This window comes from Stegostoma tigrinum, chromosome 8 (genome assembly GCF_030684315.1).
Source record: "Stegostoma tigrinum isolate sSteTig4 chromosome 8, sSteTig4.hap1, whole genome shotgun sequence".
Classification (NCBI taxonomy): domain Eukaryota; kingdom Metazoa; phylum Chordata; class Chondrichthyes; order Orectolobiformes; family Stegostomatidae; genus Stegostoma; species Stegostoma tigrinum.
Genome location: NC_081361.1, coordinates 36,620,910 through 36,644,743, shown reverse-complemented (window position 1 = coordinate 36,644,743; position 23,834 = coordinate 36,620,910). Strand labels below are relative to the sequence as shown.

Sequence of the window (23,834 nt, the reverse complement as noted above, 5' to 3'; positions counted from 1 at the left end):
ACCCAGCAGGGTAATGAAACGTCTGCAGAAAAAACAACGAACCAGATTGGCAAACCAACCAACCACGACATCCACAATGCGAGCTACAAATCTACTCTAAAACCTTGGAGGGGAAAATTGGACACAGTTTATGTCTGGGTACTATCGGCATTCTTCTTCCTTGAAATGCACACTCCTGGGCATTGGATGATTGGGCTTTGTATGGCTGAATGGCCTGGTCTGTTGATTTGCTAGGTGTTTGTGATGTATTACCACTTGGTTAAAGTCAAAACTAGATTAGCATCTGTAGATCACAATTTACTGCCAGCCCCAGTCTACTCTAAGGTCTTATTTGTGGTTTCAATTTTGAGAATAATCCCACCAAACTAGATTGAGGTAGCAAGATAACAGAGGGCTCGATGAACGCTGCAGACCAAGCAGCATCTTAGGAGCACAAGAGCTGACGTTTCGGTCCTAGACCCTTCATCAAAAAAACTGTTTTTCTGATGAAGCATCTAGGCCTGAAACGTCAGCTCTTGTTCTCCTAATATGCTGCTTGGCCTGCTGTGTTCATCCAGCCCTACACTTTGTTGTCTTGGATTGTCCAGCATCTGCAGTTCCCATTATCTTGGATTGAGGCAGTCTTCAGTGAGATTTCAGTGTTTCTATTGATTGCTTAGTTTGTGCTTGATCCTCCGTTTGTTTTAGAGTACAACCGCTTCAGAAAAAGCAACATACTTCAGGTTCAATGTTGAAAATTCAAAATAATGCCAAAATCCTAGGCAAAATCAGCAGATCTGACTGAAATTGGGGTGGAGAGAAATGGTTAACCTTTCAGGTTGAAGACCTTTTCATCAGAACTGGTTCCGATGAATACTCAGTCCTGAAATGTTAGCTCTGTTTCTGTCTCCACAATTGCTGCCAGATTTGCAGTTGGTAAAAACAGAAAATGCTGCAAATTATAAATTTGTAGAGAGATGCTAGGAATCCTATTACTGGTATATGGACACTGTAATATAGAACTTTCAAACTTCAGTTTTATTTATTTTACTATTTACCATAGGAAACAGTTTAAAAGCTATAACTTCCCTAAACTCTACATTTCACCTAGATTTTATACGGGCCAAAAAAGGCAGATGGAGTTCTATGTGGATAAGTGAGATGTATTGCATTTTGGTACAACAAACAAAGGTAGCGCGTATACAATTATTTGTAGGGCTTTGCGGAGTGTTGTAGAACAGAGGAACCTAAGAGTGCAGGTACATAATTCATTGAAGCTTGTGTCACACGTAGGCAGGGTGGTTAAAAAGGCATTTGGCATGCTTGCCTTTATTGCTCAGTCCTTGGAGAGGAGTTGGAAAGTCATGTTGAGGTTGTCCAGGGCATTAGTGAGGCCTCTTCTGGAATACTGTTTCCACTTCCGCTTGTCCAGTTACAGGAAGGATATTATCAAGCTAGAGAAGGTTCAGAAGAGATTTACCAGGATGTTGCTGGGTATGGAAGGTTTTAATTGTAAAGTAAGACTGGATAGACTGGGACTTTTTCACCTGGAGCATAGGAGGATGAGAGGTGACCTGATAGAAGTTTAAAAAAAAACGTATAGATAGGGTTAATAGTAGTTGTCTTACCCTGAGGATGGGGGATTTCAAGATTAATGGGCATGTTTTTAAGGTGAGGGGAAGAGAGATTTTCAAAAAGACATGAGACAAATTATTTATGCAGAGGATGGTTCGCTTGTGAAATGAACTTTCTGAGGAAATGCTGGATGTGGTTACAATTACAACGTTTAAGAGATGTTTGGATAGATACATGAAAGGGAACGGATTGGAGGGATATGGGCCAGGAGCAGGCAGGTGGGACTGGTTTAGTTTTGGAGTATGTTTGGCATGGACTGGTTGGACTAGTCATTGCAGCTTAGAAGGATGAGAGATGATAATGTTGATGTATAGAAGATTTTTAGGGAAATTGATAGAGTAGATGCTGAAAGATGTTTCTCTAATGTGGGAATCTAGACCTAAGAGGCACAGCTTTAGAGTACCATCCATTTAAGTTGAAAATGAGGAAGAATTTCTTCAGTTGGGGTCTTGAAAATTTGGAATTCTCTAACCCAAACACCTCTAAAGGCTGAACTACTGGGTTGGAAGAAGTGTTGATTTGAACTTTCATTTTCTCTCTTTTCTAATTCATTCTTAAAACCTGTAATGCGGTACTTTTATTTCTTTATTTTTCTAATTTTTTTTCCTTTGAGCTTGTGCTGAAGAACTTGTTACTATACTCCTTTCCGTCCATGTGACAATAAAGCTAATTCAATTCAGACTAGCAAAATCTCTGAAATAAATTGAAATAAAGAATAAAAACTTAACAAACAACAAAAAATGAAAAATGCGGAATCTTATTGATAGAGTTATAGAGTTACATAGCACAGAAACAGACTCTGGTCCAACTCGTACAGCCAACCAGGCATGTCGATCTGACCCAGTCCCATTTGCCAACATTTGGCCCATATCCCTCTAAAGCCTTTCTGTTCATATACCCATCCAGATTCCTTTTAAATGTTGTAGTTGTACTCACCTCCACCACTACTTCCAGTTGTCCTCTTTACCACTTGCTTTCTCACCTTGCCCTTGTATTGTCAGCAAATTTGACTCCAGTAACTCAGTTCCTTCATTCAAATCAGACTGTAAATCACCCAATGCTGAGCCAAGCACCCGCTAGTCAGTTTGCCAATGTGAAAATAACCCCATTTAATTCAGCTCACTTTTCAGCCAGATGGGCAATTGTTTACCCAAGCTAATATATAATCCCAGCACTATTTTGTGCAGTTACTTTTTTATACGGCACTACATGTAAATACGTTCTGTCTAGTGGTTCCTCTTCATCCATCGTGTTTACTAAATCTTCAAAATGTTGTTCAGAGATAGTTTTCTACAAAGGAAATCATCGTTGGCTTTGATTAGAAGTATAATTTTCTGAACATAACTGCTGGCACTTGCTGAATAATGGATTCCAGCATTTCTAGCTGGCAGACGTTTGATTAACTAGGGCATTGCTTCTTTTCCGTCTCTCCTTTCTGAAATAATAGTTTCATTGTTTTTTTCCCCACAGAGCTTTATGGAAGCTTATAACCAGTGCATCCTCCTCTTTTAAAACCCTTTAGTTCTATTAGTTTTTTTAAAATTCATTCAGGGGATAAGGGTGTCACTGCTTAGGCCAGCATTTAATACCCATCCCTAATTGCAATTAAGAGTCAACCACATTACTGTCTATCTGGAATCACATGTAGGCCAGGCCAGGCCAGGTAAGGAGCTTCCTTCTGTAAATCGCGTTGATAAATCAGATAGGTTTTTCGGACAATCAATTCATGCTTGATTCCAGATACTTACTGAATTCAAATTCCACCCTCTGCTGTGGCAAGATTCAAACTCAGTTCCGTAGAACAGTACCTGTCTCTGGATTGATAGTCCAGCAATAATACCACTAAGGCCATCGCTTCTCCATTAGTTTGCCTAATCCTTTTCTGTTGGAATCATTATTTTAAATTCCTCACATTTTCACATTGAGCTTGTACTGTTCTGGGATACTGTGTGCCTTCTGCCACGAAGGCAGATGCGAAATATTTGTTAAAATTATCCAAAATTTCCTTGTTTCATGTTACTCCCTCAGCCTCATTCTCTAAGGGAACAACATTTATTTTAGCTGCTCTCTTCCTTTTTTATGTACCCATATGTGTCAGCTTTAAAAAAAACTTTTATAATCTATTTTTTCCCTTTTTAAAAGTCATCCTTTGCTGGTTTCTTTAAAAAAAATTGGCAGTCCTTCAGACTACCACTCATATTTGCAACATTGTATGACTCTTCGTTTCCTCATCAACCTGTTCAGAAATGTCATTACTCGCCTCTGGAGCAGGTGGGGCTTGAACCTCGGCCTCCTTGATCCAGAGTTAGCAAAACTGCAACTGTATCGCGAGAGACCCTCAAATGCTATCGTTAACTTTTTGAGTTGGCAGTGGTTGATTTGTGTAACCGGCATTTGGTTTGCCCTTCTCAGTGGAATATATCTTTGTTGAGAATGTATTTTAAATGTCTGCTTTTCTTATCTACTGTTTTCATTTTTAATCTATTTTCCTAGCCAACTCTGTCTTCCTGTCTCTTCAATTTGATTTAGTTCAAGACAATAGTTTCTGGCACATACTTCTAACCCTCAAACTAAGTCTGAAATTCAATCATAGTATAATCAGTACGTCTTAAAGAATCATTTAATCTGAGACAGGATTAGCTAGTGATCTCAAAATTACACCAATTGCCAACTTGGCATAAGCACATTTCCTTTTTAATTTAGTTGACCAATTTTTTTTGTAGCATTCACTTATTGCATGAGCCTTTCTGACAAATATAGCTAAAGCATGTTGCAGTTTTTTTATTGCAATAATCTGTTTTGGTGATTTTCTTTCAGGCCTGATGAATATCATGACTATACGAAGAAGATTTTGCAAAATGAAATCATTTAATATCAATAAAAGCTACAAGGATACCTTACATTGAAAGAAGATATTTTTGTTCTGTACTTTTGTACCAATGTCTGTCAACAAACTGAGAAAAGTTACACAACTGCTGCAGTTTTCATAAACATCATGTCTCAGAATATTGACAGTTCTTATAAAACTAGTTCAAGTTTAATGGGAACCCAATGCAAAGACATTTTCTTAGATTTACAGACTGCAAAATTTGAAAATCGATGCTGTGGTCCCAGATCAATTCAGGACCTTTCAAGTGTTGCAGATAATATAGATGTTCCTTTAGGTCCATCCTCACCAATTATACATTTGAGATCACTGGTACATAACAAAAATCTATTGAAATATATGAATGATGATAGACTTAAGCAGTCACCTTTCTGTGACTTAATTATCATGGTAGAAGGAAAGCATTTTTGTGCCCATAAGGTGGTTGTTGCAGTGGGAAGCAGTTATTTCTATGCTTGTTTAAGCAAAAACCCGAACATGGATAGTATCCAGTTGGATCATGTGAGTTACTATGTTTTCCACCACTTGTTGGAGTTCCTGTATACGTCTGAATTCTTCATACAGGAAAATGACATTCCATCAGTTTTGGAAGCAGCGCAGTTTCTAGACATTATAGATGCTGTTAAATTGTTGTCTGGTAATGAAAATGTCTCCAGGTCAACCCAATCAGAACTGTTCACTGAAAATAATCAGTGTTTGGAAGAAAAGAATTCCCTTGAACCTGCTCCCAAATTACAAAATGTATGTACCTTCTGCAGTAAAAGTTTCTGTTATAAAAAATCCTTAGAAAACCATATTGCTAAAGCTCACACTGACCATTCGCACGTGCAAGAAGAAAGTGCTGATCCGACAAAGTTGGAACGTTCCACAAGGAGATGGTCAACTCGGTCTCGTAAGTGTCCAGCAAAATTTGAATGTAAAAGTAACAATGAAGTCACAGATGTCTCTGAAGATGAGTCTTCCAGTAAAAATGGGAGTGACACAGAGAAACGTGATGATTGTGAAGCTATTGAAAGTGAAGATGAAATGGAAGGAATTGAAGTAAAATTTAAGGAAGAAATGGAAAAGGAGGAAGAAATTGAAGGCGAGGAGGAGAATGAAGAAGAAACTGATGAGGATGAGCCTCTGGATGCAGATGAAATTGAACAAAATATTCCCAAGCAATTAGATCCAGTCATATCGCAGGCTGGCAGCAAGAAAACACTTCACTGTCCCAAATGTGATAAAACTTTTGATCGAATAGGTTGGTAAGATAAAAATGCCTGGTCTTTTGGGCAGTTGTATTGCCTGTTGCTTCCATTCAGTAAGATATGCTTCTCTTGTGGAAACAATATAATAGTTTATAGTTTTATATTTTATACTAAAGATTCACTGTGTTTATTTAGATGTAATTCCATTTTACAACATTAAATGCTTGATTAATCATAATTAGAAAACAAATTTCTGTGATTTTCCCTTCGTGTTCCATTCTCTGGCTAAAAGACTGGTAATGAAAGCATAGGCTTTCACAGTTTTATTTCCTGTTTGATTTGTCGACTAATTATTTGGTCTCTTTTTCCAAGCTCTTATCTTGTCTGTTTTATTGTGAAGAAGTATCTGAGTCGCCTGGTAATGGCATATCTGAGATCAAAAGCTTTCGACATTAGGGGCTGTTGAGAGTGAAAGCTATGTGCTGCTCACTGTTGGATGTATTTACACACACTGTCATAATCCAGTTATTTGCTGCAGGCTTTTTGTGTCTCAATCTTGAATCTTGACTTTCTTAATTGCATTTTGGACTTTATAGGAAAATATGAATGCCACACTCGTGTACATACTGGAGAAAAACCTTTTGAGTGTGATATTTGTAGTCAGCGTTACTCCACAAAATCCAACTTAACTGCACATAGAAAGAAACATAATGCACAAGTTGCTGTTCAAAGAAAAGAACAAAAATGTCCATTCTGTAACAAGCTACATGCCAGCAAAAAAACGTTAGCAAAGCATGTGAGAAGGTATGTGTAAACTGTTGAAAATATCCTGTTAACATATTTATATGCCTGTCTGTTTTCTGCACCCTTTTAGTAGCTACTTTATATTTGGATTGTCAGAAGTGAAACAGTATTTACTATTTTTTTGGCTGTGTTTTAAGTTAGTACCAAAGTTTTGTAATGTAGCTATTCTATGTTTGTCAATTTGAGAAAAACAAAGATGCCCAAACAAATAATAAAGTTATTGCTAAATAAATAATAACAGTAAACTTTTCTCTGATTTTATATAAAGCCTTTCATCAATGTCTTTAGCACTTTACAGCCAATAAACTAATTTTTGTGGTGTAGGTACAAGTTTTGATGTAGGAAACATGGAAGCTAATTTGTACAGTCACCGTTCTGAAGCAGTAATATGAAAATGACCAGATAATTTTTCAGCAATATTCATTGAGACATAAATACTGGCAAGGACACTGGCCTACCTAGAAAAAGTGCCACAGATCTTTTTACATCAATGTGAGAAGGCATGTAGAATGTCTGTGTACATCCATTACTGCAGAGCTTCCTCAGTACTGCACGATTGCTTTGGTATCTCTTCCAAATTAGCTTGTTAATGCTCAGAAGCAAGCAAACGGCAAAAAATTCAGGAGACACCAGAAAAGAATAAAAATGTATTTGTCAGAAATTGTTGAATGTACAATTCACTTTAATGTATAATGCAATCAATAGCCTCATTTTATGGCAATATTGAATAATATGTGTAGGTTGTATTTTTTTCTTAACAAGTTTTACTATTGCTATTTTAAGATGTAAGATACATAGGCAAATCATGAACTGAAATAGTGATGTACTTCTTGTAATTCCCCAATAAAGTATAGTATGTATATTTAAAAAAAAACACCAAACATAATTGGAGGGAAAGCTGAAATGTTGAGATTAGGCATCTTTTATGATGTTGAGGATTTGCAGCTGAGAACACTGGTTTCTCGGGAAGTAATTTTTGAAAAGGTAGTTTAGCTTTTTAAGAATGCTTTCATTCTTATTTTCACTTATAATGGCAACAGTATGCTAATTCATTAAGTTTGGGAATGTCACCAGGTTTCATCCAGCTAATGTGCAAGAATTTTTTGCTGCCAAAAAGAAGAAGAGTGAAGCCTGGAAGTGCGATGTAAGTTCTTCCCTTTATCCTCCCAGCTTCAAAATTAACATGCATAAGCAGTAACTGGGATAAAACGCTCTAACCCTTCTGTGTATGTGTCATGCAGTATTGAACTTTTTGTGGTAATTTCCTATTGCTTTTTTTTGGGTCATAGGTGTGTAACAAAACCTTCACAAGGAGACCTCATCTTGAGGAGCACAGGATCCTTCACACACAAGACAAACCATTCAAATGTAGTTATTGTGAAGAACATTTCAAATCCAGATTTGCAAGACTTAAACATCAGGAAAAGTTTCATTTGGGTATGGGAAAAGTCCACAAGATAAAACCTTAAATGAAAAATTAGCCCAGGAACCTAGTATTGTTTTATTCAAAGTTTACCATCAAGTTTTGTAGTTCAGTCAAAAAGTTCTTTTTTTGTTAATTGTTACAATTTGAATCCGACAGAACCCTTGCTCTGTACATCTGCTTCTTAAGTTAATATTAATTAATATATCCTTCAGCATTATTAAACCTATGGGTCAATGATTGCCCATGTATATCAATCTATTTATGAAATTAAATATAGTCTTTGTATTACAACTTTACAGTTTGCATTTAATAAGTAACATTTAAGAAACCTAGACTCAAATAACCAATGCTTGTAGTTGTATTTATATTTAACAATGATATGAAACATACATGTATGTAACATCAAAAAACAGCTTAATTATCCTTGTGTAATTTTCAGAAATCCAGAAAGAATTCTGGCAAACATTATGCAGTTTTCAGCCTGTTGTATTGTGATTATACTTCTGAGCTTAGTTTAGTCGATGACACATTTGCATATGATGCACATGATTATAGGTTAACCCTGATGGATTTGAGCGTGTAAACTAAGCTAACCTTTGTGAAAATATGTGTGCTGCATTTCAAAGGTATGTTTGAGATTAGGTTTTCAGACAAGATCATGTCAGCCTGCTTAGGTGGGCTTTAAAGATTCCTTGACAACATATGAGAAAGAATGAAGGAGCTGCTCTTGCATTGGTTACACATAGCTGCAAGTCATCAGTGGGAATGTAATCAATCATGTAAAATCATTAATTAGGGCCTTTTGTGCAACTTTTGAAATCATTAAAGCAAACTACAGTTTCTCTTTCTGCCTACTCAGCTGACAACTGTTATCAAATAGTCTCTTTTTTAAAAAAATGTACTAACTTGCACCACTTGATTCTCTGAGATCAGATTTCCAGTTATTTTCTTTAGAAAGAATCTGTCAATTTGTATTTGATCTCCTCCTCCTTTTTCATACGACCATAGGAACATAAGTGTAAGGAAACAGAAGTAATCTATTCAAACCTTTGAACTTATTTTGCTATTTAATCTGATTTTGAGGTTGTGGAGTAAATTGCTAACTAATTTGATGAGAGAGTTTATAATTAAACAAAACAAAATACTGAATAAACGCAGCAGGTATGGCTGCATCTGTGGAGACAGAAAATTAATGGTTCAAGTCTGGTGATTCTTCAAGTTTTGAAGAAGTGTGTTTGAATTTGAAACTTTAAATTTGTATCTCTCCACAGGTACTGCCAGATCTGTTGAGTTTCTCCACTTTGTTTTCTTTGAAGTTAAATTATGAAGTTCATATTTAACAGACCATATTAATTATTAAGCATAACTTTGTTATTAGAGGAGATATTCAAAACAATATATTTGATGTTCTCAGGGTATCCTTGGATAGCAAATTTAACACACAACACAGAGCAAAAGATGACTAAGACAGCAGTGAGTGTTCAAAAATATTGAAGCAAAACATTTGGTGTTTATAATAATAAATAGACTTTTTTATTTTATCATCCTTTTCTTTCAGCCACAACAAAATAAAGGTTAAACTGTGGTCCCTTTCCCTGCCAGGACAGAAAGTGCAAGCATGATGTACTGCAGAGATACAGCCTAGATCATTGTGTCAGGGCAGGTTGCATTTTTCTAATTTGAATGGAGTTCAATTTTTGACAGTTTTTTTTAACCACTTGGTATTACAGAACTGCAGACTTGCAGATCCAAGTCTGACAACCTGAAACTAATGCCGCCAATTTATTTCACACACTTCAGGGCCATTTCCGTGTGATATTTGTGGTCGCCAGTTTAACGACACTGGGAACCTTAAGCGTCACATTGAATGCACTCATGGAGGAAAAAGAAAGTGGACTTGCTTTATCTGTGGGAAGTCAGTGAGGGAAAGGTAAAACTATGTGACTGTTATAAGTAAACAAAATTCAAGAAGTTGCAATTTTTACGTTCAGTGAGAAAAGACTTCTACGATTTAATGAAAAAGTAAATCCAGTATTTATGAATCTACTTTAACATTAGGGTATTTTGTTAGTCCTTCATGATGCAATTAACTGTATAGTGATGTTCAAAAAGTAATGTTATTTACCATACATGCTGGTGAAGTATTCATCTTATTTTGTTCTTTCTCAAGTGAGTTTGAAATCTATGCCCATAATTTGAGAAATCGTTGATAAATAATGAAACGAGTGAAGAGGATACACAGAGACCCTACCTCTGCTGATATTGTGATTGTTGTAATTCAACATTATTACAATTACACAGCTCTTTATTGAGACATTTCCCGATCTGGTTTTTGCTGTGTAACAACAGATTATTTTAAAAAATAAATCAGTTATTACTAAGACCTTCCATCTTGCTGAGAAGGCTTCAAGCCCATTCGCATCCACCAACTTACACTTAAAATTCAGCTCACTATTGAACAATTTTGACATATTCTGTCATAGCTTCAACAAATGACAATATGTTAAAACAATTGTCATAATTTTTGATGAAGTAACACACTTTTTAAAAACATAAGTTTTTTTTTGTCCTATCCCGTAAGGTTAAGATTTGATTAGATTTCCTACAGTGTGGAAACAGACCTTTCTTCCCAACAAGTCCACACCGCCCCTTGGAGCATACCACCCAGATCCATCCCCCGATAACCCACACACCCCTGAACACTACGGGCAATTTAGCATGGCCAATCCACCTAGCCTGTACATCTTTGGACTGTGGGAGGAAACCCACGCAGACAGAGAGAATGAGCAAACTCGCACAGACAGTTACCTGAGGCTGGAATCGAACCCGGTTCCTGGTGCTGTGAGGCTGCAGTGCTAACCGCTGAGCCGCTGTGCCGCCCCGAATAAATAATAAATCCTTTAAATACACCCAGAACCTAGATCATCACGAAAAAAACTAATTAGTTCATCTTTGGACTGTATTCTTGCTATGCAGTTTTTTGTGAAATCCATCCAGTGGTTTCTAAGATATATTGTTCACAAACAAGGTAATGACAGAAATATTACTTCCTCCCATCTTCAGCAGTGAAAAGAGCAAAAGACAACTGTATACATATTAAGGAATCTTAAATTTTTTATTTCTTATTTTTAAAAAAAAATTGAACAGAACTACATTAAAAGAACACCTTCGTATCCATAGTGGGGAAAAGCCACATTTGTGCAGCATTTGTGGACAGAGTTTCCGTCATGGTAGCTCATACAGGTAAGAACATGCAGGTATACGAAAAATCCCGTCATTTGGCTCTAAAATCTATTATCAATTCCTAATCACTTTCTAAATGCGATTTCTACATGTAGTTGAACAAAAGTCCAGAAAAATCATTCATTCTGCATTTCTTCTGTTCATCTGTTATTTGCTGACCACTAAAACAATGTACCTGGGTTCCTAGACTGCAAACTAATTAAGGCGTTTTTTTTTCCAATCAGCATTATGTTAACATAGTCAATTTTTTGTTTGAAATGTGTCCTGTGAAGCACCTCTTAGACCGAACATTAAATATTGTTTCAAGATAATTTATCATGTTTGATACTGTTTTTAAAATATATTTTCTCCTCTTTCTAATTATTATTTCTGTAATGCAAACAATTTCTGACCAAGAAAACACTGAATAAACTGCATTCATGCTGCAAATACACTTTGAAGGCAAGTGAAAACGAGACAGCATTGCATTACACAACCAATCTAATCAACCACAATGGATACAAACTGTGAAAACAGAAATGTTTATGTTAGATAGCCAGGGACCTGCCACAATGCATTGATTCTGTGCCAGTCAGGGTTCCTACAGATATTCATACCTTTGAGCAGAATTAGGAATGACCTTTATATGAACTTATAAGAAGGATGGATAGAGTGGATACTCGGAGTCCTTTTCCCAGGTTGGAAATGTGAAAAACTAGGGGGCATTGGTTTAAGATGAGAGGGGAAAATTTTAAGGGAGATGTGCAATGTACATTTTTTTTACACAGAGGGTGGTAGGTGCCTGGAATGTACTGCCAGGGGGTGTTAGAAGCAGACCTATTAGTATGTCTAGGCAGTTGGGATTAGTTTAGAATGGTATCATGGGGGCAGAAGGGCCTATTCCTATGCTGTATTCTTCGTTTTATGTAATACTAACCCTATCCCATTCGTGGGCATTCTGATTCAGAATTCTGATACACCACATATGTTGAATGTTGAAAATGATATTTATAAATTTGGGAGTGTTTGAAATATCAGTTTAGCTTTTGCTGCTCAGTGTTTAAAGCTGAAAGGAGCAATTTTAACCAAACTCCTTCTGGAAAATGTATAGGGTTAAGTGGAACATTGACTTCCCTGCAGAAGCAGGTTCAAACCAGTGGAGAGTAGTATTGAGTGGGATGTAAAACTAAAGTTGATGACATCTTTTTCCTCGTTTGGTTTCCCATCTGATGGCTTGACTTAAAATAATCGCTGAAATAAACCTTGTGTTCTAAATATATAAATTGTTAAATTAAAATTATTTTCATCAGTCCCTTTTAAGTTCGACTCTTTGGAAACAGTCTATGTGCAGGAGAGATGGAATTGTGATACGCAACGCACTGCTATCCTCTGCTGTTCATGGAGAGCTTGGGCTTCTACACTCCTAGACTTGTGCCCCTTATCCTTCCTCAGCACTCCTTTCATACTGGGGATTCTGCCATGGGATGTAGCAACACTAGGTTCCTGATCTAATTTCTACTCTCTCAAACCTTGATATCAATCCCTTCTCTTTCAGAGGAGCAATGGAAATTGCTGAATTGAGACTTGCACTTTTCATTGAACTCTGTGTGTTTATATATCCACAGAAGAAACTGACCATGAATACAATGTACTGAAAGTCTTAGTTATGATTGAAAAATTTTAAACTTTGCACATAGCTTGTTGTTTTTAGTTTTGGTTTACTTTTTGTATTTCAATGTTCTTGTAATTAACGTGAAAGTTAGCTATTCAGTCCTAGAATAGCTGAATGAGATTGACAGAAAGAATTTACCAAGTTAGCAGTATTTTTGCTTATTATTGAGTGACAAGAGTGTAGTAGTAGGATGTATGTATTTTATTTTTTTTTGCTCTGCATGCCAATCATCATGCTTTTTCTTTAGTTATCTAATGGCCTTGTGTGATGATATCAGAGTGTATTTTATGAATATTTAGAAGTATTGGCTAAAATCTGATATTTGTCATGTTTATTAAAAAAGCATCAATTATTTTTCAATTATATCATGTGATATCTGTTACCTTAAACTTATTACAGGAATAACTGATAGCTTTCTTAAAACCTTTGTAAATAAAAATTCAATTATAACAACAAATGCAATTGTTACCAAGCTTTTGTTTAAAAAGCATTTTGATTCCTTACTTTTGACATGCCATTAAGGTTCATGAAGTCATGGGCATGACAAGAAATATCAGTGAATATTTTATAAATTTGCACCTTATAACTAGACTACATCTCCGCGTACACCATGATGACAAGCGATATGAATGCGAAGAATGTGGGAAAACCTTTATTCGTCATGATCATCTCACGAAACACCGAAAGACCCATTCAGGTAAAGTATTTAAATAACTTGAGTTCACTATCCACATGGGAAATAGATGACTTAAGGGCTCCAGCATCACTTCACCGTTTTTTGCTGGCTGCCTGGAAGAGTGGTTTTCTGTAACTCCGTGTCCCTGTCATCACTAATCATGTGATTCATAAAACTGTTTCCATTATTGCCTATTTAATTCATGTAGGGACAACCCTTAACATACAGATCAACTAGCTGTTTTAACATCTCCATCTATTGTAGTTTCCCACAAGAATATTTTGCTGTCTTTACAATACTTATTTTGTCTTTGGTATTGAACCCCTTTTCATGGAGAAAGGATGCAGTTTTTGTTTTCATAGCAACCTGTTTCACATCATGATGTTCAATTTTTGTTTTGCATTCTCTCCATAGGAGAAAAAGCCCATCAATGTGAAGAATGTGGAAAGTGTTTTGGCCGTCGGGATCATCTCAGTGTTCACTACAGAAGTGTCCATTTGGGAGAAAAAGTCTGGCAGAAGTAAGTCAAGTACTGCTGTTAATTCAGAGATTTTTAATTATTGAAATAACAGAACTAAATTATGGAGAAAGAAAACAGTGATATTTAAATTACATTGTTCAAATGATCGGATAACTAAATATATTTTTCCTGACTAAAAGCACTTCTTCCCTTCAATCCCATTTCCACTTGTCCCATTTTCCTTCTATTTCTTCATTTATTTTGATAAGTACTTTCTTCATCTCTCTCTCCACTATCCTATCCTATCCTATCCTCAACTTTTAGTTAATTCTTGGTTTTCCATATGCCAAGCAAAATGCCCTAATGTGCTGTCTGCTTTTAATAGCTTTCTGTAGTCTGCTATAAATGATGATATTGACACTTCCACTAATTCCTATAATTGCCTTCCCTCCACCTTTAAAGTTCTCATCCACAAACTGACCATCTTCAACTTTCCCTCATTTTGTTAAGGCATAGGACTTATGAATTACAATCTGTACAAGATTGCAGTATTTACCTACTGGCCTCTTCCCTGGACTATGTGCGTGGAAGAGTGTTTCTTTGAGGCTCTCTGCTGCCAGGAAATATGGAACATGAATGTCTAAAATAATAACATTATTACAAAGTACTTTTAAAACACAGATTTTCATGTTTATATGATGTACATTAATTTTCATGCGTTCTTTAAATATATTTCTTGGAATGTGGGCAATGCTGCCAAAGTCAACATTTATTGCCCATCCCTAACTGCCTATGAGAAAGTGCTGGTGAGTTAAAATGGGTTCATAGTGTAAAATAATTAAAGAATTGACATAGTCCTAGACAGTCCATAATTGTCTTAAATGAATGTTGAATCAGAAGTCAATCCATTAGTACGCTTATAAATCAAATTGTTCAAGACAGCTGAAGAGTAAAAAGAAATCCCCTTACCTAGAGATGTAACTCAACATGACTGAAAACAAAAAATGCTTGAAATCACAGTAGGTTCGGCAGCATCCATAGAGAGACAGCAAGCTAACGTTTTGAGTCTGGATGACCACGGTCGAGTTTGCCATCTCGTTCCATGTCACTTTTCGACCTTTTTCCCTTACCTATGAAAAGTTGAGGCTATGAACATTATTTACGTGCACCTAAAGAGGGCTTTCTCAAAATATGACTGAAGGTTCTAATTGCAAAAAAAATTCAATGCACAGATAAAACAGTCTGACTGATTAAACAGAAAGCTATTGTAGTGAAAGGCAATAAATAATGTTCAAGAGTAGAGGAAATGTTCCTGCTCTGTCCTTTATGCATATTCAGGTGGGACCTGAACCTGAGCCTCCTGGCTCAAAAGTTCAGTATTACCGCAGCAACACAAAAGCCCTTAAAAGCTGTCTTTTTAATGGTGAGTCAAATAATTTGATTTAGCTTGTGCCAGTTAATAGGGGAATGGAATTTATGACATGGCTACTCTTGGATAGGAGCCAGACTGGGGTATCCTGAGCTCAAGGGAGGTATTGCTCATCCAAGACTTGATATCAGACAGAAAGTTCAACTTTAAGTAAAAGGTGTTGAAAGCTATTTCAACAGCAATCAAGTGGAAATAGATTGCATCTAACATGGACAAACCTTGAGCAAATCAATGATGAAGCAGATACATGGTGCATGTAATTCCACAATGTGATCAGAAAATGCAATGAAATCAAAGAGTGCTGAACTGCTGCCTTGTATTCTTAATGGCTAAGAATTTTTTTGATGCAATTCATTGAGAATTGCTGTGATAATTTTCAAAGCTTTTGGCGAAAAAAATATAAAATGTAAAAATACTTGTTTCAAATGGTTCCCATTAATAGAATGCAGTTGATATGTCTTCTATCAGGTCCACTGTAGTAGGTGAATAATATGTAAATTGATTCAAATTTATGTTCAGGGCTAGAAGTTTAAAAAAGAGACATCTGTTCGATACCAAGGGCTCGATATGGCAAGGTCACTAGAAGCATATTAGCCGAGGCGCAGAATACAAATGTAGAGATGTTTTGCTGGAACCGTACAAAATGTGGCTTGGCCACAGCTAGAGTACTGCAAACAGTTTTGGTCACCACATTATAAGAAGGATATGATTGCTGTAGTGAGGGTAAGACTGATTTATCAGGATGCTGCTTGGGTTGAAAAGTCTGAGCTATGAGGAAAGTTTGGATAGGCTTGCAGCAACGAAGGTTGAGAGGGGACCTGATAGAGATGTACCATATTATGGGGAACATAAGTGGATAAGAAGGATTTTTCCATTAGAAGAGGGATCAATAACCAGGGTTATAGATTTAAGATAAAAGGAGAGATGGCTAAGAGGAAAGTTGAGGAAAAATTGTTGTACTCAGAGGGTGGTGGGAAGTGGAATTCACTGCCTGAGTGGGTGGTTGAATTAGAAACTCTCAACATTTATGCAGTATTTAGATATTAGCTCAATTGGTTGGATGGCTGGTTTGTAATGAAGAGTAACTTCAGCAGCGCAGGTTCATTTGCCACACCAGCTGAAGTTACCATGATGGGTTGTTCTTGTTCTCAATTTTTCCTCTTGCCTGAGGCATGGTGACCCTTAGGCGAACCTATCACTAGTCATCTCCCTCTGAGAAAGCAGCCCTGTTTACTTATGCTATTTAATTGTTCTCTTGCATTCCCATGAGCTGGAAGATGGAATTAGTGCAATCTAATTTTTGTTGACCAGTACAGACATGATTGGCAGAAAGGCCTCCATCTATGCTGTACATGTCTTAGAAACATTTTTAAAAATTGTTTTAAATTGAGTTTAAAGGATTTTTTAAAAATGAAGACAACAAAACACCTCTTGTTTATCTTTATGGATTACAGGTACAAAGCTACTCTTCATCAATGTGAAGTTTGCAAAAAAGAATTCAAAGGGAAGTCAAGCTTGGATATGCATTTTAGGACACATTCAGGTATCCTGATAAGACACTTGTGACATCCATTAAACCTGAAATCAGTTTAATTTTTATTTTGTCTTACATTTTATTGAGTAGATCTCTTTTCTGTTGAAAGTTGTTGGTCGACCTGCTCTACCATCCTCTCAGGCACTACAATCTGGATTTTAATTTGCTACATTGAAAAATCAAATTCTCTGCTTTCATCTCGTTCTTTAAACAATTTCTTCAAAACTGAAACTTTAACCCTCCTATCAGTGGAAACAATCTCTCACTATCTCCTTTAATCAAACCCATCACAATTTTGAACACCTCTATTAACAGTCACCTCAACTTTCTGTGATCTAGGAATAACAATCCTAGCTTCTCTTCTCCTCTCCAAATTACTGAAGTATCTCTTCCTTGGCACCTGATCTTCTCTGTAGCTTTCCCAACATCCTTCCTTAAACCCAGTGAGCTCTGTCACTGGAAAGTTTATTATTCTGTACATTTGCTGTGGGTAAGATTAAAGTTTATATTATAGTTAGAAACATTACAGACACTCATTCAAGAGTACTGTTTGCACCTTATTGTCGGTACCTGATGATGACGACGACGACAACCATTACAATCTGCCTTAATTAGACACTGGCCGCATATTCAGCGGAAAACATAACTGTAGCTATTTTGATCAGCACACACTGAGCTGGTTGTCAGCCTCTCTGACATTTATGCCATAAATATCGATTTTTCATTTCCCATAATGGTTTTCTTGAATGTTTTCTTTCCCTTTCATAGAAAATATTGTCGTTGTAGATGAGACCTTTCATTGAGTTCTCTTAACATATCTGGAAGGCTATCTGCTTAAATGGTAATTTGAAAATGGCAGTTATAGTGATCTGTAAGTACTAGTTTGGTGACCTGAATTTTTAAATATATCAAGGTACTGTTCCCAGTGACAACCTTTTTCCCCTTTTTCTCTTTGCTGAGCATTAAATTTAGGACCCGAAGTTCCTTGTTCAGAGCATTGTATTTCTGCTGAGTAGGGCAGGACTAAAATCACCATAGATTATGATCCAGTGGCTCCTATTTGAATTAACTGTGGCTATGATCATTTCTTTGGTCTCGAGAGTAGTGATTAATATTGATTGAGCCCTGACACATTATGGGTGACGAATGCCAAGCAATAAATTTCTTCCGGAACCCCATTTCAATTGTCATGATGAAACACTGCAAATATTATAAGGTGTATAGTATAAAGACCTCATCATCCTCTTGGTCTGTGCTTTCAACCTTCCAGAAATGTTGACTACGTGAAATTGCCCATAGTGTCCAGGGATATGTAGGTTAGGGAAATGCAGGCCTAACGGGATTAGGAGAGTGGGTCTGGGTGGGATGCTCTTCAGAGTTGGTTTGGACGTGTTGGGCCAAATGGCCTGTTACCACACTGTAGGGATTGTATGATTCTATGTATTGACCCTTTGATCAAACTCTACCCAATCTCCTGCTGACCCTCAATAGTACAGCTCCAATCGCAGTGAATTCTAAAAAATATTCATGAAGGCTTCTAGCATCTTTCAGGATCACATACTTCCTGAATCCAAATTCAACATCTGCCTTGATGCATCTGCATTACCCAAGGCCCTGCCTTGGGTAATGACCGTAGAATTTGTAAAGTCAGATCAGGAATCCATGACAAGTACCTGCAATGTCTTCCCATTTAATATATGGAATCTATTATGCAAAACATCACAACTCACAAAGGGATGGAATAACTTTGTTTTGTTTAACATTATAATGCTGTTGTTATACTGCCCAAAATGCAGAATATATACCTGCCAGTTAATAATTCTGGAAAAAGTGAAATGATTGATATTTATTCCTGTCTTGAGGTGCTGATTTAATGATTAAACTTAATGTCCATCAACATCTATGGAAAAATTGACTTTCTCTTGTAGAGTCTTAGCCATCACTCCTGAGAAATTCCTGACCCTGCTTTGGATAGTTTAGGTTCCTTCAAGGTTTTACTGAAGGTCTTGAGAATTTAGATTGAATTCTTCTAATTCTGCACAAATGAGATGATGTGATTTGGGCTTGGCAATATAGTTCATTCCAGAAGTGTTCTGTAAGGCAAACAGTGATGTCCTTTTTGGAAAACAGTAGTGTTGAATTGGTTAGTGATGGCAAAGTGATCTAAGTATGTAAGTAAGCAGTTAGGGCTCAAATTAAAACATGGTCAAGGTCTCTTTTTCCTTTATCACAGGTGAAAAGCCCTATAAATGCCCAGTTTGTAACCAAGCGTTTCGAATTAAGAAGACATTAACAAAACACATGGTTATTCATTCAGATGCTCGTCCCTTCAACTGTCATCATTGCAATGCAACATTCAAAAGGAAAGACAAGCTAAAGTATCATATGGATCATGTTCACACCACTAAATCTCCAGAACAGTCAATTGTGACTGCTTCTGAAGTGAAAATGGTATCCCAGCAGTTGTTATTTACACAAGATAGCAAAATGTATGAAACTAATGCAAAATCATACTTGGATCAAAATAAGGTTTACCAAGGAGATGGCAAAACGGCAATTCAGAACGTTCATGAAGATGTGACCCTTGTGCCAGTACGGATTGCTGATAGTACTGTTCAGTCTGATGCGGTCCAACACACTGCAACTTTGGCACCACAATCTCATACCCTTCTTCATTCCCAACAGCCTCACCAGCAGACTGATTATCAAAGAGCAACAGATCTTGCATTTCTAGAGAAGTATACCCTTACACCACAACCTGCCAACATTGTGCATCCTGTTCGTGCTGATCAAATTATAGATCCAAGAGAGCAATCATATCTTGGGACTTTACTTGGACTTGATACAGGTACACCAGTACAAAGTATTTCCAATGCAGGCCACTAATAGCAGTGAACAGTTCACCCTCTGTCGAGGTGTTGTCTCCACAGAAAAGTAAAAGAAGAGCTTTTATGCCAAAATTAATTTTGTATTGATTCCAAATTATGTAGTAACTTGGAACGCTTTCCTTTAGTTATACACGTTTTGGTATCCTGGGTATGTGATAATGTATTTTTAAAAAAAAACAAGTATTTGTCATGTTTACATTTGCTTCAGGTCTTTCCAGTCTGATTTCTGAGTGACAGTGCAAGGCTTGTATTGTATGTAACGGAAATTATGCTTCCGCGTGATTATTAGATGACTTGAATGATTTTAAACATTAACCTATTCAAATCCAAAGATTAATATTGAAAATTAATATTAAACTGATCATATTTATTGTTTGACCATGTCTTCATTCTTGGAGGTTGAATAGTTGGTTCAGCATTAGATTCAGTTTTTTAATCATGGTTATATACTAAATAATATCAATTATTCTAAAATGTTACTTAAAATCAAAAGGATGCCTAATTCCTTAACAATTTAGTAAGGACATAAGTTTCACTTGAGAAAATATCTTGCCTTCAGATGCATTCATTGGATGGCACAGTGGCTGAGTAGTTAGCACTGCTGCCTCACAGCACCAGTGACCTAGGTTTGATTCCAGCTTCGGGTGACTCTGTAGAGTTTGCACATTCTCCCTGTGTATGTGTGGGTTTCCATCAGGTTCGACCAGTTTCGTCCCACAATCCAAAGATGTGTGGGTTAGGTAAAAAAGATATGGTAAATGTAGGGTTACAGGGGCTGTGTGAGCTGCTTTGAGGGTCTGTGCAGACTCTGGGCCAAAGGGCCTCTTTCTCCACTGTAGGGATTCCATGTATCTGTAATTTACTTCAGTGCCATTGAAAACAAAATGGAAAACTTTTCTTACACAAGTATTTGGTAAAGTATTGAAATGACACTTTTTCTACTATGAGAAACTGCTAGATAACTAAATAACTTGTAAATGGGAAATAAGAAATTTCAGTAGTAAACTAGCTGGTAATTAAAAATAAACTAAAATATGATGTCTCTAAAGCTGATATTTCATACTGCACAAAAAAAACTAATCTGCAATTAGCAAAGAAGTAAATTATGTTGACAAGAAATCCTACAGATGAATCCATCATAGCAGAAGCACTAATATTTTAGTTTAAATAATTATAACTGTCACACTAAAATGTGAAACATTCACCTTTTTTTGATTTTATTTCACACATCTTGAGTACTAGGCCCTTCCAACCTGCAGAGTAGAGGATGGCTCAACAAAATGTACATGCCTAAAATTTATGTCTGTTGTAATAGCACCTCACAAGCAGATGCATGAAAACCTGTTCTGTCCTTTTATTAATGGTCAAAATTGCTCATATATGCCACTGAAGTCTCTGATTTGACTTCTTGCTAATTAGTTTCTGGGTTACGAAAGGACCTTTTGATTAATAAAACCTGCTTACAATCTGCACCAGTTGAGAACTGATATGGCAGGTGGAAGAAAGGAAGAATATTTTGGAGATATCCTGCAAGGATTTTAAATATTGTTTGTCACTTGATTGTAATATTTCATATTAAGAAATATTCTTAGTATGTTTTCAGTCTTTAAAAGAATATAATTTCCTTATGAATGCTATGTACTTAACCTTGTAAAACTTTTCATGATCATTTGACAGTTTTCCTGGTTTTCATTACCACACCTACATCCTCCTCGCTTAAAACAGTTGAGGCACATTGATGAAGTCAGTTCAAGGTATTACCCAAGAAAATATTTGTTCCCTGTTATCAAGTGGGTTTTTAGTCTGTTTCAGAGTTATTTCCTCTTATTTGCCTTTTCTGAACTTCAGTAATTCAGCAGAAACTGAGGATGAACAATACTCTCTTTATCCATCATTTCTGTCATTGCTGAGCACGTGTTCTATACTTGTTCCTTTCTCAAACTTGAAGGCCAAAGGGGTGACTGACACCAGAGACATCTAGTGCATGAATAACTGGCAAACATTCAGCACATCATGTGCAGGATTCAAAAGTAGAGATCAATATATATGCAACAAATTTTCAAATGACTTGTTAAAACATTTAACTTTCTCAAAAAACTATATTTGCTTCACATCCAGTACTGGCTTTCATAACTCTTGCTGACAACAGGGGGGAAAAAATGGATTTTCAAATGATAACACATTAATATGTTTACAAATTGTGAAATAAATGTAAAGATGCAAATACTTAAAATATCTTGCAGATATTCCAGAGTTTTTCCAATTGAAAAGCATACCAGACAATAGTTTCAATTGTAAAGTTACCTGTTGTAACTTATTGCTAAATTGAACTGAATCTAACCAACCTCTGAATTTCAAAACCAATGCAATGTTTTAAATTTCCTTGCTTAATAAAGATGTTTTAAGAATGAAATTAGGAAATACTGAAAACTATTGTGGAAATAAAACAAATATTTTAGATAATGAGACATAGTGTCTTAAGAATGCATGCACGATGCACTTTAAAAAAAACGCAATTCTCTGAATAAAATTGTATTTGCATATAGGAAATATGTCTTGAAGAAATAATGACTGGAATATTGCATGCAGTGGCAGGGCTTGCCACAGACGTTGAACAAATGTCTGCATATTATGCAATTCTAGTGGCAAAAGTTTCAGTGGCCTTGAAGGATTTTTTCTGTCCCTGGGTTGCAGTGAGATTCAACAGCGCAGGCATGTTGGGGCGATAACAGCAGGCAGGGGGACTGCACAGTTTAGTTATTGCACCTCAGAAACAAGAGAAGACTGCTGCAATAAAAAGAAGATACTGTAAATTCAGCTTTTTATTGCACATTTGTTTTCCCAAAATGAAATACGTAAACACTCAAATATATTAAATCAGATATTAAAGAGTGTTTAAATGATGTGAAATTTAACTAAAGGACAACACTACCTTTTGACAAGATATATCAAATATTTTAAAAGATTTCATATAAAATATTTCCATTTTAACTTAAGTATTTGCAAATTTGAGTGCTCCCATCTGAATTTGCTATTAATGAGCAATCAGCCCAATATCCACATGGGGCCCTTGGCATTTGAAGTAGCTGACCCTCAGGAGTAATGAATTTATGCAGTCTAGTTCACGTGTGCACTGCAGAAGTTGGTGGCCTATATGAAGTCGAGACACTGCAAAACCCAGTTAATAAATTATGCTGTATTTTAAAGGAAAATTTAAATATTAATTAAAATTTACAAATATTTGTGTTCACTCATGGTATTTGTTAGGAAAGCTAGCAGGAAGGATTTCAGAAATAGACACTTTGTTTAGAACCTGATTTTGTGTATTTTGTCAGGGACCAGATATTTTTCATTTTTGACCTATTAGCAGAAATGGAAACTGGATTGTTATATAGCTGAAACACTACAAAAGTTGTGCAAATTAGAATAATCAAGTGGTGCATATTTTTGACTGTACAAGACATAGTCAATTTTAGAAGCATTGAGATGGACACTTCAAGACAGCGCCATTATTCTTTGATTTGAGGAACGACTATATGATATCCCCTGTATTGGGTGTGCTGCTGATACAAATTTGTTTGATACAATTCTGTAGCTGCAGGGCAGCCAGAGACATTGAGGCTGTGAACTGAAAGCATCTCTCTCTTCTCTGTCACCACCCCACCCCTCCCATTGCAAGTGACTGGAAAAACAAGAATACCAAAGGAGTTTAAAGGAGGGAATTATAATAAAAGATCAAGATCCACTGGATCAACTGTTGAAATAAAGAACAACTATTACAGACAACAGTGCGCTATCAGTGCTAAAAAGCAAAGGGAACAGTGAGACAAATTAACCCACTCTTGTGATGTGGACTTGTGATCTTCTGAATGTTTTCTCGTCTGTATTTCTATTCCACCCACAAAATCAATGTAAAACCATTTATCTTTTATTGGTCTTAATTGTGAATGTATGTATTTTGGGGATTTTTAAAGGGTTTGGTTAAGTTGCAAATGTAATAGATTATGATTCTTTTCTCTGCCACTTGTTGTG

At 36.3% G+C, this 23,834-nt stretch overlaps 1 protein-coding gene across 3 annotated transcripts in view; it reads left to right on the top strand.

The window, feature by feature from the left end:
* The window catches only part of zbtb41 (zinc finger and BTB domain containing 41), a 25,409-nt gene extending 1,575 nt beyond the window's left edge, over positions 1–23,834 (top strand). The window contains exons 1-11 of one of the 3 annotated variants that reach the window (XM_059647788.1): positions 3,097–3,277; positions 4,432–5,744; positions 6,288–6,495; positions 7,570–7,639; positions 7,785–7,932; positions 9,722–9,851; positions 11,069–11,164; positions 13,406–13,512; positions 13,906–14,011; positions 16,835–16,923; positions 19,148–23,598. In XM_059647788.1, the coding sequence (XP_059503771.1) occupies positions 4,610–5,744; positions 6,288–6,495; positions 7,570–7,639; positions 7,785–7,932; positions 9,722–9,851; positions 11,069–11,164; positions 13,406–13,512; positions 13,906–14,011; positions 16,835–16,923; positions 19,148–19,800 (2,742 nt within the window). In that variant the 5' untranslated portion in view covers positions 3,097–3,277; positions 4,432–4,609 and the 3' untranslated portion in view covers positions 19,801–23,598. Of the gene's footprint in view, positions 1–3,096; positions 3,278–4,431; positions 5,745–6,287; positions 6,496–7,569; positions 7,640–7,784; positions 7,933–9,721; positions 9,852–11,068; positions 11,165–13,405; positions 13,513–13,905; positions 14,012–16,834; positions 16,924–19,147 lie in introns of those variants that run through there. The other 2 variants (XM_048538954.2, XM_048538953.2) reach the window with 2 other exon arrangements.